This window comes from Dryobates pubescens, chromosome 11, assembly GCF_014839835.1.
Source record: "Dryobates pubescens isolate bDryPub1 chromosome 11, bDryPub1.pri, whole genome shotgun sequence".
Classification (NCBI taxonomy): Eukaryota; Metazoa; Chordata; class Aves; order Piciformes; family Picidae; genus Dryobates; species Dryobates pubescens.
The window spans coordinates 13,308,630-13,322,214 of NC_071622.1; the positions used below are offsets into that span (position 1 = coordinate 13,308,630).

Here is a 13,585-nt window from a genome sequence, read left to right on the forward strand (position 1 = left end):
GTGTGAAGGTGATGTTGACTACAGAACTTCCCACTCCTACAGCATTTCTGAGGGGCAGGTGGGGGTTGCCTCGTGTTGACCTTAGGGGTTTGCATGGTTCAAAGGCAAAGTTCATGACTGAGAGTTTCTCCATCTCCTGTGAATCTCCCCTCCTGGTCTGGCATGCAGATTAGCAGAGGAGGAGAGAACTGCTGGGACTCCTCAAGTGGAAATTCTTTCTTCTACCTGTTCCCCTCAGCAAGGAGAAGAGCATTCTCTTTCTTTCTCCCACCCTTCTTTTTGAGTCCCAGAGCCCCTGAGAGATGGCTTTCTTCTCAAAGATCCTCCTGAGAGAAGCACAAGCCTCCCTACCCCATCTCCTTATACAACCTTTCCTTCCAAGGCCACTTGGTTAGGTACTGGGCAGCTTCTTGGATGTTCCAGAGCTGGGGAAATCAAGGTGGTATCCCTTCTACGCAAGCACCCAGGACCCTCCAGCACTTGTCACAGGAACAAGGCATTTCTCCAGGGATCTGCAGCCACAACTCTCATGTCCATGAGATTGTCCAAGAGCCACAAGCTCTCATGTCCCATCCTGACAGAATGCCAGTGTCCTGTTTTGGTCCATGTGAAGATATTGATGATCTCATTTGGTGCTGTCCATTTTCCCCTCATTCCTTCCTATGTGGTGCTGGATGTTTCTCAGAGGCTCAAGTAATTGTCCACAGGGTTTCTCACCATACGTTTGAGCAGAGCTTGAAGGAGCTGAAGATCACAGTGTTCCCATCATCCACTTGTGGCTTTCCTGTGGGTCCAGTTCCCTTCTGACACTGTTCCAAACTTCCCTTAGGTGCCATTTCAGGTTAAAACAAGCCAGGAGATGCTGGATGTCAGCTAGGCTGAAGGCCCCTGACCTGGGTGGTGGTGAAAGAAGAGGTCTGGATGGAGAAGGACATTGTGGGGGACACAGTCACTCCTTGTTAGCTGTGATTTTGTGATAAAGCAGCACCCATGCTTTGGCTTGATAAGGACATATGGGTTAATATGTCTGCCCTATCTTTTATTTAAGTGAGATGCATCTTGGCCTCTGGCACCTCTTCCTTCTCCCTTTGTACAGCACAGGGACAGGTACTATGGACTTGGTTTTTTATGAGTTGGGCTTTTGGAAAAGGAGAAGGTCAATAAATAATGGATGTTTCTATGGCTGGATCTTGCCTACTGGTTTATAATCTCTGGCTCCCTGCTTGAGATAGCTTTGGCCATGGGTTGTCCCAGCCACGCAGCCACTTGTGCTCTTTGGACTGACTTGCTTCAGGATAGAGTTTAGTGGTCATGGTTGTTGGGTTATGGTTGGACTCAATGATCCTAAAGGTCTTTTCCAACCATAATGATTCTATGACTCAGGCTCGGGGCTGTTTTGAAATGACACCAGTAACATGGTTTTGTTTTGGTTTGTTTATTACATAATTTAAACATTTTGCTGATAAAGGTTTGTTGTTTTTTTTTTTCTTTCTTGTCAATGACCATTTTTCTTCATATAGCAGCAGAAGAAAACAAAACAAAATAAAAACCCCAACAAACAAAGTTAGGCTCCAAAACTTCTGACAAAGGTGAAACTGGTGGCATGGTATCTTCAACCCCTTTCCCTCCCCACCACCCCCCCTTTTATTTTATTTTTCTCCCCAAAGGTGTTGGAAGTTCATGTCTTTTTCAGCAAACTGCACCATTTAAAAGTGGAGGTTCAAAGATCAAAACCCATGAGCTTCTTCCCCGCCCTCCCCTGCACCCTGCAAACCCCAGTCCTCACCTTCCCCGGCGGTCACGTGGATCTTCAGGGATGATTTATTGGGTTTTTTAGCCATGTCCACCCAAAGACATTTTCCAAAGCAGTCCCAGAGTGGAACAACCTCCTACACCTCCCTATCTTACCCCTCAACACTGGGAGTGTTACTCAGCAGATACACCAAGGTGCAGGCAAGGCAGAACGTACTCATCATCTGTACCACAATAACGTCTCTAAGGCATGCTGTCCTAGCCATGATGAGGGTGGAATAGGAAGCCAGCTGGCTTCCCCTGTGTCCCATCTCATGTTACCTGAAGGAGTGAGGGTCTGAGGTGGCTTTTGGACGCACCACTTGTCTGCCTTCTCCATCTCCTTTGTTTTATTTCCCTGTGTCTTTTCCTCAGCTAAGGCCACTGCCCTTCCTCCTCCTTCACAGAGGCATCACTCCCCCAGCAGTTTAAACTCCCTCTCTGTGTTTCTGTGTGTTTTGGAGACTGGTTCCTAACATTGCTTTTTCTCCTCCAGCATGGAGCTAAGAAACATGGGTGATGGCCAGCAAGGAGAGGAGGCTGCTGTCTGAAACAACTTCTGTGTTCAGGTGGAGAGGAAGGAGAGGCTGAAAAAATGAATGCATGAAAATAATGGGTGGAGAGGAGTCTAGCTACTGGCTTATGTACCTTGGGTATCTTACAGATGAGATGTCCCACCACAGGCACCTGCCCAGTGCATTAGCTAAGGGAACTCAGTAGGGTATTGGCAAACAGCTCAAACTAGCTTAAGACCTCCCTGGAGAAGAGGCATTCCTGCACTCTGAGCCCCACATGCTCTCACCACTCTCTGCTTTCCTGTCTCTGTATCTCTTCATCCCATGGGATACCAACCACCTGGAGCTACCAGAGCTGGCACTGAGGGATTCAGCTGGAGTTCCCAAACAATCCTTGGCAAGGAAAGACCTCTTCTGGCCTTTGGGCAAGTCACATCGATTCTGTCTCTTGTTTTGTGTTCTGGGAAAGGCTGTGCCCTTATTGTGAAGTTGTTAGCTAACTGCTCATAAAACCCTGCCTGCTACCCGTGACTGAACCCTGCCTGCTACCTGTGACTGCAGGCCACCTTATTTTGTCCAAAGCTGCCTGCTGCTACAGAGATGCCAGCATCCAGCTGGTCACCAGATTTAGCACAATGTCTTATCTTTGGAGCTTCCATGAGAGCAGCTTGTGACCCTTCAGAGGTGTTTAAGGGGGAAAAAAAAGGTAATTTCAAATCTTTCCTTGAAACACCCAAGGAGGACTCCCAGCCTTCAGGTGTCTCAGCTCAACACTGTCCCTTTCTGGGGATCAGCACCACGCTAGGAAAGCAACAAAGCCAGCATGGGCAATGGGAGTGGGGATGATGGTGTGAGCTAGTCTGAGTCTAGTTATCCAAACTTGTGAGAAGTGAGCACATGCCCAGGAGCTACAGCCAGCAGGGCTCTAGCCAAAGCACTACGAGGTTAAGGAGAGGAGAAGGCAAGGAGTAAAGCAGGACTGTACCTTCCTTCTCATGGTGGTGACCTTTCCAGGGGCTGTGCAGGGTCCTTGCCATCTGGGGAAGCTCAGCAGGAGCTTCAGCACCCCTCCTCTTCACAAGACCTGAATACTTTTTTTTTCTTTTCAGCTCCATGGTAGCTGCCCTGCTTTTATAAAGTGAGCATCTCCACTAGACTTCATCACCAGCATCTGGGGCACGTCACAGGCAGGAGAGCAGGAGCCTGGCATGTTCCCAGGGATGTACAATGCAGCCACATCTGGTTTTGGAGGGGGGAAGTATCATGCATCAGATGGACTCTTCAAGGAGTTGAGGGAGAAATGGGAAGTTTACAGATAGAGATGGAGGTCTGGAGGCTAGAGGAAAGGGAGGGACCCAGCCCCCATAAAGCACAGCCAGGCTTGGGGTAAATTCTCACCCAGAGGCTTTGGGTTACCACCTGCTTCTTCCTCCTTCTTTTCTTGGCTTCATGAGTGTCAGGTCCCTTTCTAGGTGCTATGGGTTTCTCCCTCCAATGCTGGGTCAGAGTAGAGCACCACCCCAACTCTGCTTGCCTAGAGGGTGCTTGGGGTGAGTTGGGTTCACTTTCAGCCAAGGAAAGGTTAGACATAACACCCCCTGTAGTAATGTGTTGGCAGCAATGCCTGCCAAGGCCTCTGCTCCCCTTCAGAAATGCCTTCTCTATCATTTTTCAGGGCCAGGAGGGGATTTTGCTCTCTAGGTTGTCCTACTGATGGCTTGAGGAGGTTCACCTGACATGGGGCACCAAGTCAGCTGGGTAACAACTGCCTGCTGCCAACCAGGACTTGTTTGGTCATCAAGTTGAGAGGTCCAAAGGGCTCACACTAAACCTATTCCAGGAAAAAAAAAAAAGTCCACCTAGACTTATTGAGCTTAAGTACCACAAGATGATGCAGAAGAGGAGGGCCCTGCACTGAGCATGCTGGGAGGACAGATCAGGGTGGGCTATAGCCCAGTGACATGCTGGGAGGGGAGTGCTGGAGCTGCCTCCCGTCAAGTGCACTGAGCACATCACTTTTCTGCTGGTCCCACCACCCTCCCAGCATACGATGGGGAGAGTGGTTCCTCCCAAAGAAGAGACCAAACCATTCCCCTCGGGGCCGTGCCGTGGTTCCCTGGACATTGCTGCATGATGGAGCGTTGGCGCTGGGGGTAAGAGGAAAACACGGGCAGGAGGCCATGGGGTGGAGAGAGAGATGGAGACATGGACTGAGAGAGAGAAAAGAGTGATGGAGAGCTGTAGGCAGGTGGGACACGAGGGCTGTCTTGCTGCAGGACCTCCAGCACTTAGCCAGAGGCGTTGATGTAGAGCTGGCTCTTGAGGATGTAGTCAATGACGGGCTGGCAGAGGTAATCCACAACATGTCCATCCCCATGCTGCAGAGCCAGTCTGAGGGTGCAGGGGAAGAAAAAGGGTTCAGAGCCTGCTTGGGTGGCACCTTGTTGTCCCCACAAATGGAGGAGCTGCCCAGGGGCACCCCTCTCCCCATCATATAGCAGGAATCCTCCTGCATGACTCACCTGCTTTTGGTGGAGCTGACAACCGACATGGGGTGGTTCGAGTCGTCCTTCACCACCAGGATGTTGTTCTGCAGAGAGGAAAGAGGGAGAGAGGACTGAAGGGCTGGCCCAGAGGTAGACATCTGCTCTGCCAGCACTGCCTGCCCTAGTGGCCTGAGGGAGCTGCTGCATGGTGGCCCCATTCCACCTAGCAGCTGAGAGCATCTGGCCTCAAGACATTTTGTGCCTGGGTCGAAGTGCACCTCTGGGTCAAGAGAGGCTGTGGGTCCCTCTTCAGCCTTCCCTGGCCAGGCATGCAGCCACTTACTTTGTACTTGCGAAGTATGGAGGAGTGGTTCATGATCCGCTCAGGGTCTGCTCCATCTCGGGGAACCACCACAATCCCAAATTCCCCAACGATCACCTCCATCTAGGAGCAACCCAAAAGGGAGAGACCTTTATGACCATGCCATGCAAAACCTGCCTCTGTCTGTCAACCCCCTGCCCATTGAAACCTAGGCCAGGGTCAGGATTGGAGTTAGAAAGTGAATCAGAGGTAATCTGGATGGTCTTTGGCAGAAACTTGGATTTATCAAGGTGTAGTGAGTGGTCTGTGGTGGATGAAATAAATCCTACTAGTAGATGTTGAAGTTAAGGTTTAGGAAGGGCTTGTGATAATAGAAAGAGGGTAGCAGCAGCAGAAGTTGCCCAAAGAATACATGACCTCTGCCTTGCTGGAAGACTTTATGAGCAAGATGGATGTGTTTCTCCTGACAGAAGTATCATCTTAGAAGACCAGAGTTGTCCTACCTGAGTTTGTGCCGAGGCTGGTGGCCAAATTTGCCACCACATGGGAATGGCTCCCATGGTCTCACCCATCTCAGGCCAAAACTGACTCATCCACAAGAGCTAGAGCTAGAATTTTCTGTGGTGAAAGCTGTCCATTGGGCTGTGAAGTGTCTCATTTCTAATATCAGGCCAACTTCTGCAAACCTCCTATTTCCTGTCTCCATGCCTCGAGCTGCTGGGACTGGCAGCTGCTTGATACTCCTTCAAAGCGGTGAGTAGTGAGAGTATAGCTTTTGGAAAGCTTGCCTGAATCCTGGGTGCTGTCCTCTGCATGAGTGGTGGGTGGGAGCAGGGTTTGGGTTTACAGGAGACACAGTTGGTGACTCTCGAGCAGAAGACACTGTCCTGCAGGCTGACCATGTGTAGAAGACGTATGGGTCAGAGTTGGGATGGAAGAGAAGGTGGGGGTGGAGGGCACCTGCCATCTCACAGGACCTGAGTGGCTCTCAAAAGAGATGGGTATGGGAAGAAGAGAAGGAGGAAGGGAGCGTGGGGAAGAGGGGCATGGAGGGTTGCACAGCAGTGGTGACTCACATCTGCCTCATTCCAGAGACCAGGGATGCAGAAGGACTCCAGTAGGTCACTGCCACAGAGCAGTAAGATGCGAAGCTCTGAAGGAAAGAAGTAGAGAAGGTCAAAGGTGGGAGCAAACAGGCTGAGCAGGCACCACTGGCCCCCTCCCCTCCCACTCCCCATTCCACTCTCCTGCTCAGGGAGATCTTCATCAGACTTTGCCAAAACAAGGCACGCTAGAATTTCTTTCCTGCAAGAGTGATCAGGCATTGGAACAGGCTGCCCAGGGAGGTGGTGGCGTCACCATCCCTGGAGGTGAACAAGAAATGTGTGGACAAGGCACTTGGACATGGTTTAATGGCCATGTTGGTCTTAGGTTGAAGGTTGGACTCAATGGGCTTGGAGGTCTTTTCCAGCTAAAACAATTCTATGATTCTAAGTTCCTGTGGTCCTTCTTGCATTCCTACTGGTTCCAAACATCAAATACCTCCCAGCCTACTCTGTGTCAGCTCCTCTCCTGTACTACTGGGTTGTTGTTAGTATTGCTGCACACAGTCAAAGTGGGGCTGTGCTCCAGCCCTGGAGATGGGGCATCCCTCGGGGCAGGAGTCACTTCTCCATGCTGCGAGCACCCACAAATTGCTTTGTGATCTGCTGTAGGGACTCCAGCTGTGGGGCACCAGGAGATTCCAGGGGACTGCTCAGAGCTCTGGGCATGGCTGGGTTTGCTTTAGCAAAGCTAACGGTGAAGCACCAGAAGTTTTCCTTGCTCATCCTTCTCTCCCCAAGCCGGGACTGCTGCTTGCTGACAGCTTGCTGTGAGAGCTGGCTTTGCTGCTCCATAGTCATGCTACAGGGAGAAACTTTCTGCTCTGACAGGACCATAAAGATTAATTTATTTCCACAACCACCAGAAGAAAGCCATAAACTCACCCACATGAGTGGGAAGATGCAACTGCACAGGAAGGTGCCTCTCTGGTTGGCATTTCTAAGTTGGCCAGAGCCATTGGGCTCCGCATGCTACCGGTGCCAAGATGGGTGTTTTCCAGGCTACATGTGAGCCAGTCCATGAGATGGGTTTCAAAACAACTGACAAGCTCCCCATGCAGAGCTCTGGGTGATGTATGGTAATGCTGAGCTCAGCCTGATGGGTCTGCAGGTGATGAGAGGATGCAGGTAACACCACCACGGGAGGTCATGTTTGATGGCACTTGGGGTGACTTTCAAAGCATAATGCCATGGCAGGTCCACGCCAGCACTGGGAGCTGGGTCCCTGCTGCTTGCTCCCTTACTTCAGGCTGCTTGTCTGCCAATGGAAAGGGGCTCAGGCTAGTTGAACACTGCTCCTGTTTCACCCCTGATTCCCAACAGCTGGCACCAGGGTGAGATGATCCAGCATCCTTCACTTGCCACTGGACTTCTTGTGAAGCTACTCCTGAGCTGCACAGTGCTGATCCAGAGGAGATGGAGTGACATGGAGCAGAGCTGGGTACTCACCAATCTCCTCGTATCTCATCACTGTCCCCAAGTTGGCATTTTCATCTGGAGAAGGGAAGCAAAAGAGAGATGCTTGTCCCCAGCCTAGGATAGTGGGCTGTGAAGAAATCTAGGAGCTGGAGCTAAAGCAAAGGTGATGCTGGATCTTTCTTCTACATACCCACGAAGGTGAAGCGCTCCATGGGTGGGCGAACACAGCAGATCCGGCTCAGGCTTTCTCCCACCTTCCCCAGGATCTTTGCTAAAGGTGAAGAAGAATCAGAGAATTAAGATCATCAAGTCCAACCATTAAAAATGAAAACTAAGCAGAGAGATGACAATGCCTGTCAGACTGACCCACATGGATGCTTCAGCCAGCCTGGTCCCATGAGATACTTCTACACCCATGTGCAGGAAGTGCTCGCAGCATCTCCCCACCACATCCATTTGAGGGCTTAACTCCCACGAGTGCTACACTGTGTCTTGAAGGGACCAGCTGGACAGCTAAAATCACTAGAAACATCACAAGACGTTTTGTTTTATGGGATTTAAGCAATGATCCCTCTTCTTTCCAGCTAATAGCTCAATGTCCTATATCCCACCAGCTTGTGGAGGACCCAGCAAGTCCATCCCTTGCAGACGCCCGGTGGATACCAGGTACCCTTTTTCTTGGCTGATCTTGCTACCTGGATATCATCCAGCCAAAGTCCAGTGGGACTAGACAGCCATTTTAAGCTGTTCTTGGCTGCCCTTGCTGTGCTGGACTCTAACTTCTCCATCACATCTCCACCCCACCCTGGACTTGGTGCGTGGAGCCTGATGAGTGACCTGACCCCAAAATAAGCTGACGAAACGCTGTGCCTAACTCTCGGCAGCCCTGGCTGAGAGGTGAGGATGATCATCCCCCTCTTCCCTACCCCACTGCCACCTACCCGCAGTGGGCTTGTTGGAGACATTGTTGTTGTTCTGGTAGATGGTCTGCGAGGACTCGTTCTGGGGCTGGCCGATCACGGGGGTGATGGAGGGCGTGTTGACGTTGGAGAGGATGCAGCCAGTCACTCTCTGCAAGGAGGGAGAGCTGTAACAGGGACAGTGCCTTCACCCCAGCTGCCTAAACTCCCACAGCTGTTATGACCATCACATTGAGCCTCCAGGCTGAAGGTCATCTTTAGTGACAGGTAAGTCCAAGCTCACTAGAGGATCCCCAATCCCATCCAGCCTCTTTGGGTGGACCTGGGGCTAGGAGAGTGAGGGCACTGTTGTGGGTTGAGAGAGAAGGCCCAGCTTTCCCTCCCCCACTAAGAAGGAATAAAAAAACCACAGCTAACTCAGCCGGAAAAGCAAAGGAAATGCTGTATTTTATAAGCAATGGGAAAATGCAGGGTATGTATACACAATATATACAGTATTCACTATATATATACACAGAAATATACAGCAAAGAAAGACACAGGAACAGGCACAGGGGCTGCCTCACCTTCATCAGGTCACGGTGGTGCTCCAGCACGCTGCAGGTGGTCTGCCAGGTGTCCTGGTAGCACTCCCAGGGATCCACCCTGCAAGGAGCACAGCAAGGTAACAGTGTAGGCTGATGGTCAGCAGCTGGACCTTCTGGCCATGCTACCTCCTCCAAACTGACCCTGAGTGCAGTGCCCTGAGCAGACACTGCCTCTCCCATAGCTCTGTCATGGACCATGTCCTTCCATCCTGCTCTTCCTAATAGCTTTGGGGACCTGAACATATGTCTGGGCACCTTTCCATTCCTGGTACCCAGCTAACCAGCTTTCCTTTGACTTGAATGTCACTACATGTGTTACAACTCTCTTTCCTGAGGGCAGCCCAGAAATGCTTCTGGTCCCACCTCAGCTGCCACATGGCCATGGGGTGATGCTGCAGGTGTAGAAAGGGAAAGTGCCACAGCACAAGGCTGGGGTGGGCTGGGCGACTTGGGGCTTTGTCCAGACGCCACAGATGCAGCAGGGGTTTGCAAGCCCCCATGAAGCCTTGAAGTGGAACCCTCCTTACAGGCCCCCAGCTGGACAAAGAGAGGAAAGCCTTTGGTTTTCCTTGGCTGGAGCTCTAGCAGCTGGCAGCATATCCAATTTGTATGCAAGACTGCCACAACTGTGCTGGGGAAGGGGAAGCTGCTGGGGGCTGCTGGTGCTGTGGTGAGTGTAAGCTCTGCCACTCACCTGATCCAGTCAGAGGACTGGACGGCCAGTTGGCACATGGTCAGGCGGTGCCGGCTGGAGACTAGACCCTGCAAGAGAAGGGTAATGGAGGAATGGTTATGAGAGGCAAGCATCGTGTCCTGGCCAGTCAGGGCTTGCAAACCTTCCTGGGGCAGAGTTCTCAGATGGGACAGATCAGAAGGACTGGCCACAAAAATGCGTTTAAGCTCCAGTTTGCTGGGGCACTTGCTTCAGCCCCCATCACACTCTGTTCAGTGAGATTTGCCCAGCACCACCATGCTCAGCCCTGTGCTACAGTGGGGCCAGAACTGGGGATGGTGATGTCTTGATGAAACTTCTCCAGCTTTCAGGAGAGGAGGAAACTCTTTCCTCTCCTAATTTGGATTTTCCCTTTGCCCCAGGAAGTGCTTTTAAAGGTCCCTGTTTGCATAGTCACCATTCCCACACTAAAATTGTCTTTGAAATCATTAAAAAATCCCACCCCAAAACCCAGCACGAGGAGATGACCACCACCATTTTGGGTGAGACTCTTTCTCTTTGCAGTTCAGGACTTTGGGTGTTTGCAGGGTGTTGCTGCAGTTTTTATCTAAAGACTAAATGATTTCATCCTCTCTGTTCTCTAGAAGGCTTTCTCATGGTTTAAGGCTGCCTTGAGTGGAGGAGATCCATGAAAGGACCACGGGTGCAGCAGCAGTGCCCAGTGCTTCCCACTGGCTTCAGAGGTACCATTGCACAGAGGTGGCAGGCAGGGAAGATAGGGACAAGCCTACCGTCTTCCCATAGGAGTCATGCACAGGCGAGACAATGCCGCCGATGACGATGAAGCGTCCGGTCTTGTGCAGGTAATCCCGGGCTCGCTCTGGAGGAGAGCACAAGCAAAAGAGCATAGAAGGGTTCAGTTGGACACACTAAGCCCCATAATACTCTGCTGCTGCCCCCCCAGATTTGCCCAACACCTATAGAGAAGCTCATCCTGACTTGAGCAGTCCTGGTTACCCAGGCTGGCTTTGTCTTTAATGCCCTTCTCTTTTGGCACCATCCTTGGCGATGTTGAGCATGGACCTTCCCAGAGACCTCTTGTGGGAATGAGGGTTGGTGAAGAAGGCAGTTCTGTAGCAAAAGCTAAATCACATTCAGACCCCAAATCACCTTCAACTCCCTCTCCAGGGCATCAGAGGGGCATCCAAGAGCCTGCACCACCGATGAGAGTTGCTTGGCAGAGATGGGCTCTTCTGGCAGCCCTGGAAGAACCTCCAGCAATGGCAAGGTCAGTCATGGCATGGTGCCTGCCACAGCTCCCTCACCTTCAACACTTTCTCCCTCAAGTTCTCACTGCTCCCCGCAACACATCCTATTATATATACGGCAGTGATGTTGTCTGTGGTGCTTTCCCCAGGTCCTTTTCCTGTGGCACTCACCACCCATGCCCCAGCTAGTCCCTCAGCAGCTGCATCACTCTTAACACCTCTCCCTCCCACCATAAGATACCTTTGTCCCACCAAGCCAAGAAACTTGCCAGAGTCCCTCCAGCCTGATATGCACTCTCCAGCTGGTATTCCCAAAGGGTGATGTTCAAGGATCAAAATGCTGGCAAAGAGCTGCTAAACTCTGGTGGACTCCCACACCATGTTTGACCAACCTCTCCTGCCCCAGAGCACACACTTTTGTGCCATGATGCTTCTCTTGAAGGCTCTGGGAAGATCTTCTTGTGGTCTTTCAGCATTTAAAGGGACCCCTAAGAAAGCTGGGGATGGAATTTTTAGCAGGGTCTGTTGTGACAGGACAGGGGGTGATGGTTTGAACTAAAAGAGGGAGATGCAGACTGTAGAGAAGGAAGAAATTCTTTACAACGAGAGTGATGAGGCCAGCTCTTCTTTTCCTCCAAACGTAGAAATTTCTGCTAGGGAATATTCAGCTATTGGGTCAGTTAAAAGTCAATTATGGAACTATAATTGCCAAGATCATTTTTAACCCCCAAGGGCACTGAGCAGCCCCAGGTTGCCATGAGAGCCTGGGGGAGGTTTGCCAGCCTCAATAAAACCTATTCCTCAGATCTCACCTGAAATCCTTCCCTGGCTTCCTTCCCAGCTTTATGCCTTGGGCGTGCCAGCCCCAAGAGAGAGAGAAATGGGCTTAAATCATTTGATCAGTGCTTGAAGTAAAATTCAATTGCCTGGATTAGATGTATGTAAGCTTAAGCTTCCTTCCCTTAGCTCAAACAGAATCAGAGGACTGTAGAATAGTTTTGGTTGGAAGAGACCTTGGAGATCATCAAGTCCAACCATTAACCCAGCACTGCCAGGTCACTACTAAACCATATCCCTCAGCACCACACCTACAGGACTGTGAAACCCTTCCAGGAATGGGACTCCATCACTGCCCTGGGCAGCCTCTTCCAGGGCTTGACAAACTTTTTGGGGGAAGAAATAGTTTCTCAATGTCTAACCTAAACCTCCCCTGGTGCAACTTGAGGCCGTTTCTTTTTGCCCTACGACTTGTAACTAGGGAGACCAACCCTCACTTTGCTCCAACCTTCTTTCAGGGAGTTGTAGAGAGCCAGAAGGTCTCCCCTCAACCTTCTTTTCTCCAGGCTAAATAACCCCAGTTCCCTCAGCTGCTCCTCATAGGACTTGTTCTATAGACCACTCACCAGCTTCATTGCCCTTCTCTAGAAACACTCCTGCACTTCCATGTCCTTTTGGAAGTGAGGGTCCCAAAACTGAAAGCAGTATTCGAGTTGCAGCCTCAGCAGTGCTGAGTACATCGGGACAATCACTACAATCACATCAGGCCACGCTGCAGGCCAGGATGCTGTTGACTACATACTGAGCCCAAAGGGGTTAACACCAACAGTCTGCTTTGAACTACATTTTTTGTATTTGCTACATTTTTTGTATTTTTTTTGTATTTTCTGGAAATCATGTGATAACATCTCCATCCATCAGTGGGTCTCACTGGAATGGCAAGGGGAGCAAATATAGCCCTGATTGTGTTTATCTGTGCTGCAAGAGGTACTCAGTGAAGCACTCTGTGGGGGATCATCATGTAGAAAAAGCCAGGGTTCTTGGGATTTTTTTTTTTCACATGAAGAAAGACATCTGAGGTTGAATCAGCATCATAAATTAAAGCAAAAAAACTCCATGGGTGGTGGGGTTCTCAATACAGCCCACCACAACAACCCTTTGTAACCACTTGTCCAGGAAGCCAAGTGTTCAAAAAAATCCTTTCTTCTCCATTCTGCATTTTATAAAGAGGAACTGGGGGGTACCAGCAGCACTTCTTTCTTTCCAGTGCTCTTATTTTTATTGACACTACTGGTTTTCTCATAGATGACTTCAAGGTTAATCTATCAAGGAGAGGGGGGAAAAAAAGAGTAATTTTTTTTCCTCCTGATTCTGCTCTTTCAGGCATCTTTCACAGAAATTGTATCCTGAGACTCTTCTAGATTGAGAAACAAAAAGACTGCATAGGATATGTTACAGAAAATGGCATCAAGAGACTTTTATAGCAAAAAAAGTAAACACTGAGCCATGATGTCAAAAGAGGAATTAAAAGGAGTGAGGAAATATATCTGGCTCAGCCTAGAAACCAAGGAGGTTCATAGGACAAGAAGAAATGGCCTCAAGTTGCCCCAGGGAAGGTTTAGGTTGGATGTTAGGAACAATTTCTTTCCTGCAGGAGTGGTCAGATATTAGGACAGGCTGCCCAGGGAGGCAGAGGTAGAGTCACTTATCCCTGGAGGTGCTCA

General features: G+C 50.3%; 1 protein-coding gene across 1 annotated transcript in view; it reads right to left on the bottom strand.

Annotated features, from left to right (window-relative positions):
- Positions 1-1,481: 1,481 nt before the first annotated feature.
- NMNAT2 (nicotinamide nucleotide adenylyltransferase 2) overlaps positions 1,482-13,585 on the bottom strand; it is a 29,361-nt gene continuing 17,257 nt past the window's right edge. The window contains exons 2-11 of the mRNA XM_054165647.1: positions 10,608-10,696; positions 9,838-9,905; positions 9,123-9,201; positions 8,578-8,707; positions 7,827-7,907; positions 7,667-7,711; positions 6,191-6,267; positions 5,136-5,237; positions 4,829-4,896; positions 1,482-4,697 (exon numbers count right to left, since the gene is read on the bottom strand). Coding sequence (XP_054021622.1) covers positions 4,595-4,697; positions 4,829-4,896; positions 5,136-5,237; positions 6,191-6,267; positions 7,667-7,711; positions 7,827-7,907; positions 8,578-8,707; positions 9,123-9,201; positions 9,838-9,905; positions 10,608-10,696 — 842 coding nt within the window. The 3' untranslated portion in view covers positions 1,482-4,594. The remainder of the gene's footprint in view (positions 4,698-4,828; positions 4,897-5,135; positions 5,238-6,190; positions 6,268-7,666; positions 7,712-7,826; positions 7,908-8,577; positions 8,708-9,122; positions 9,202-9,837; positions 9,906-10,607; positions 10,697-13,585) is intronic.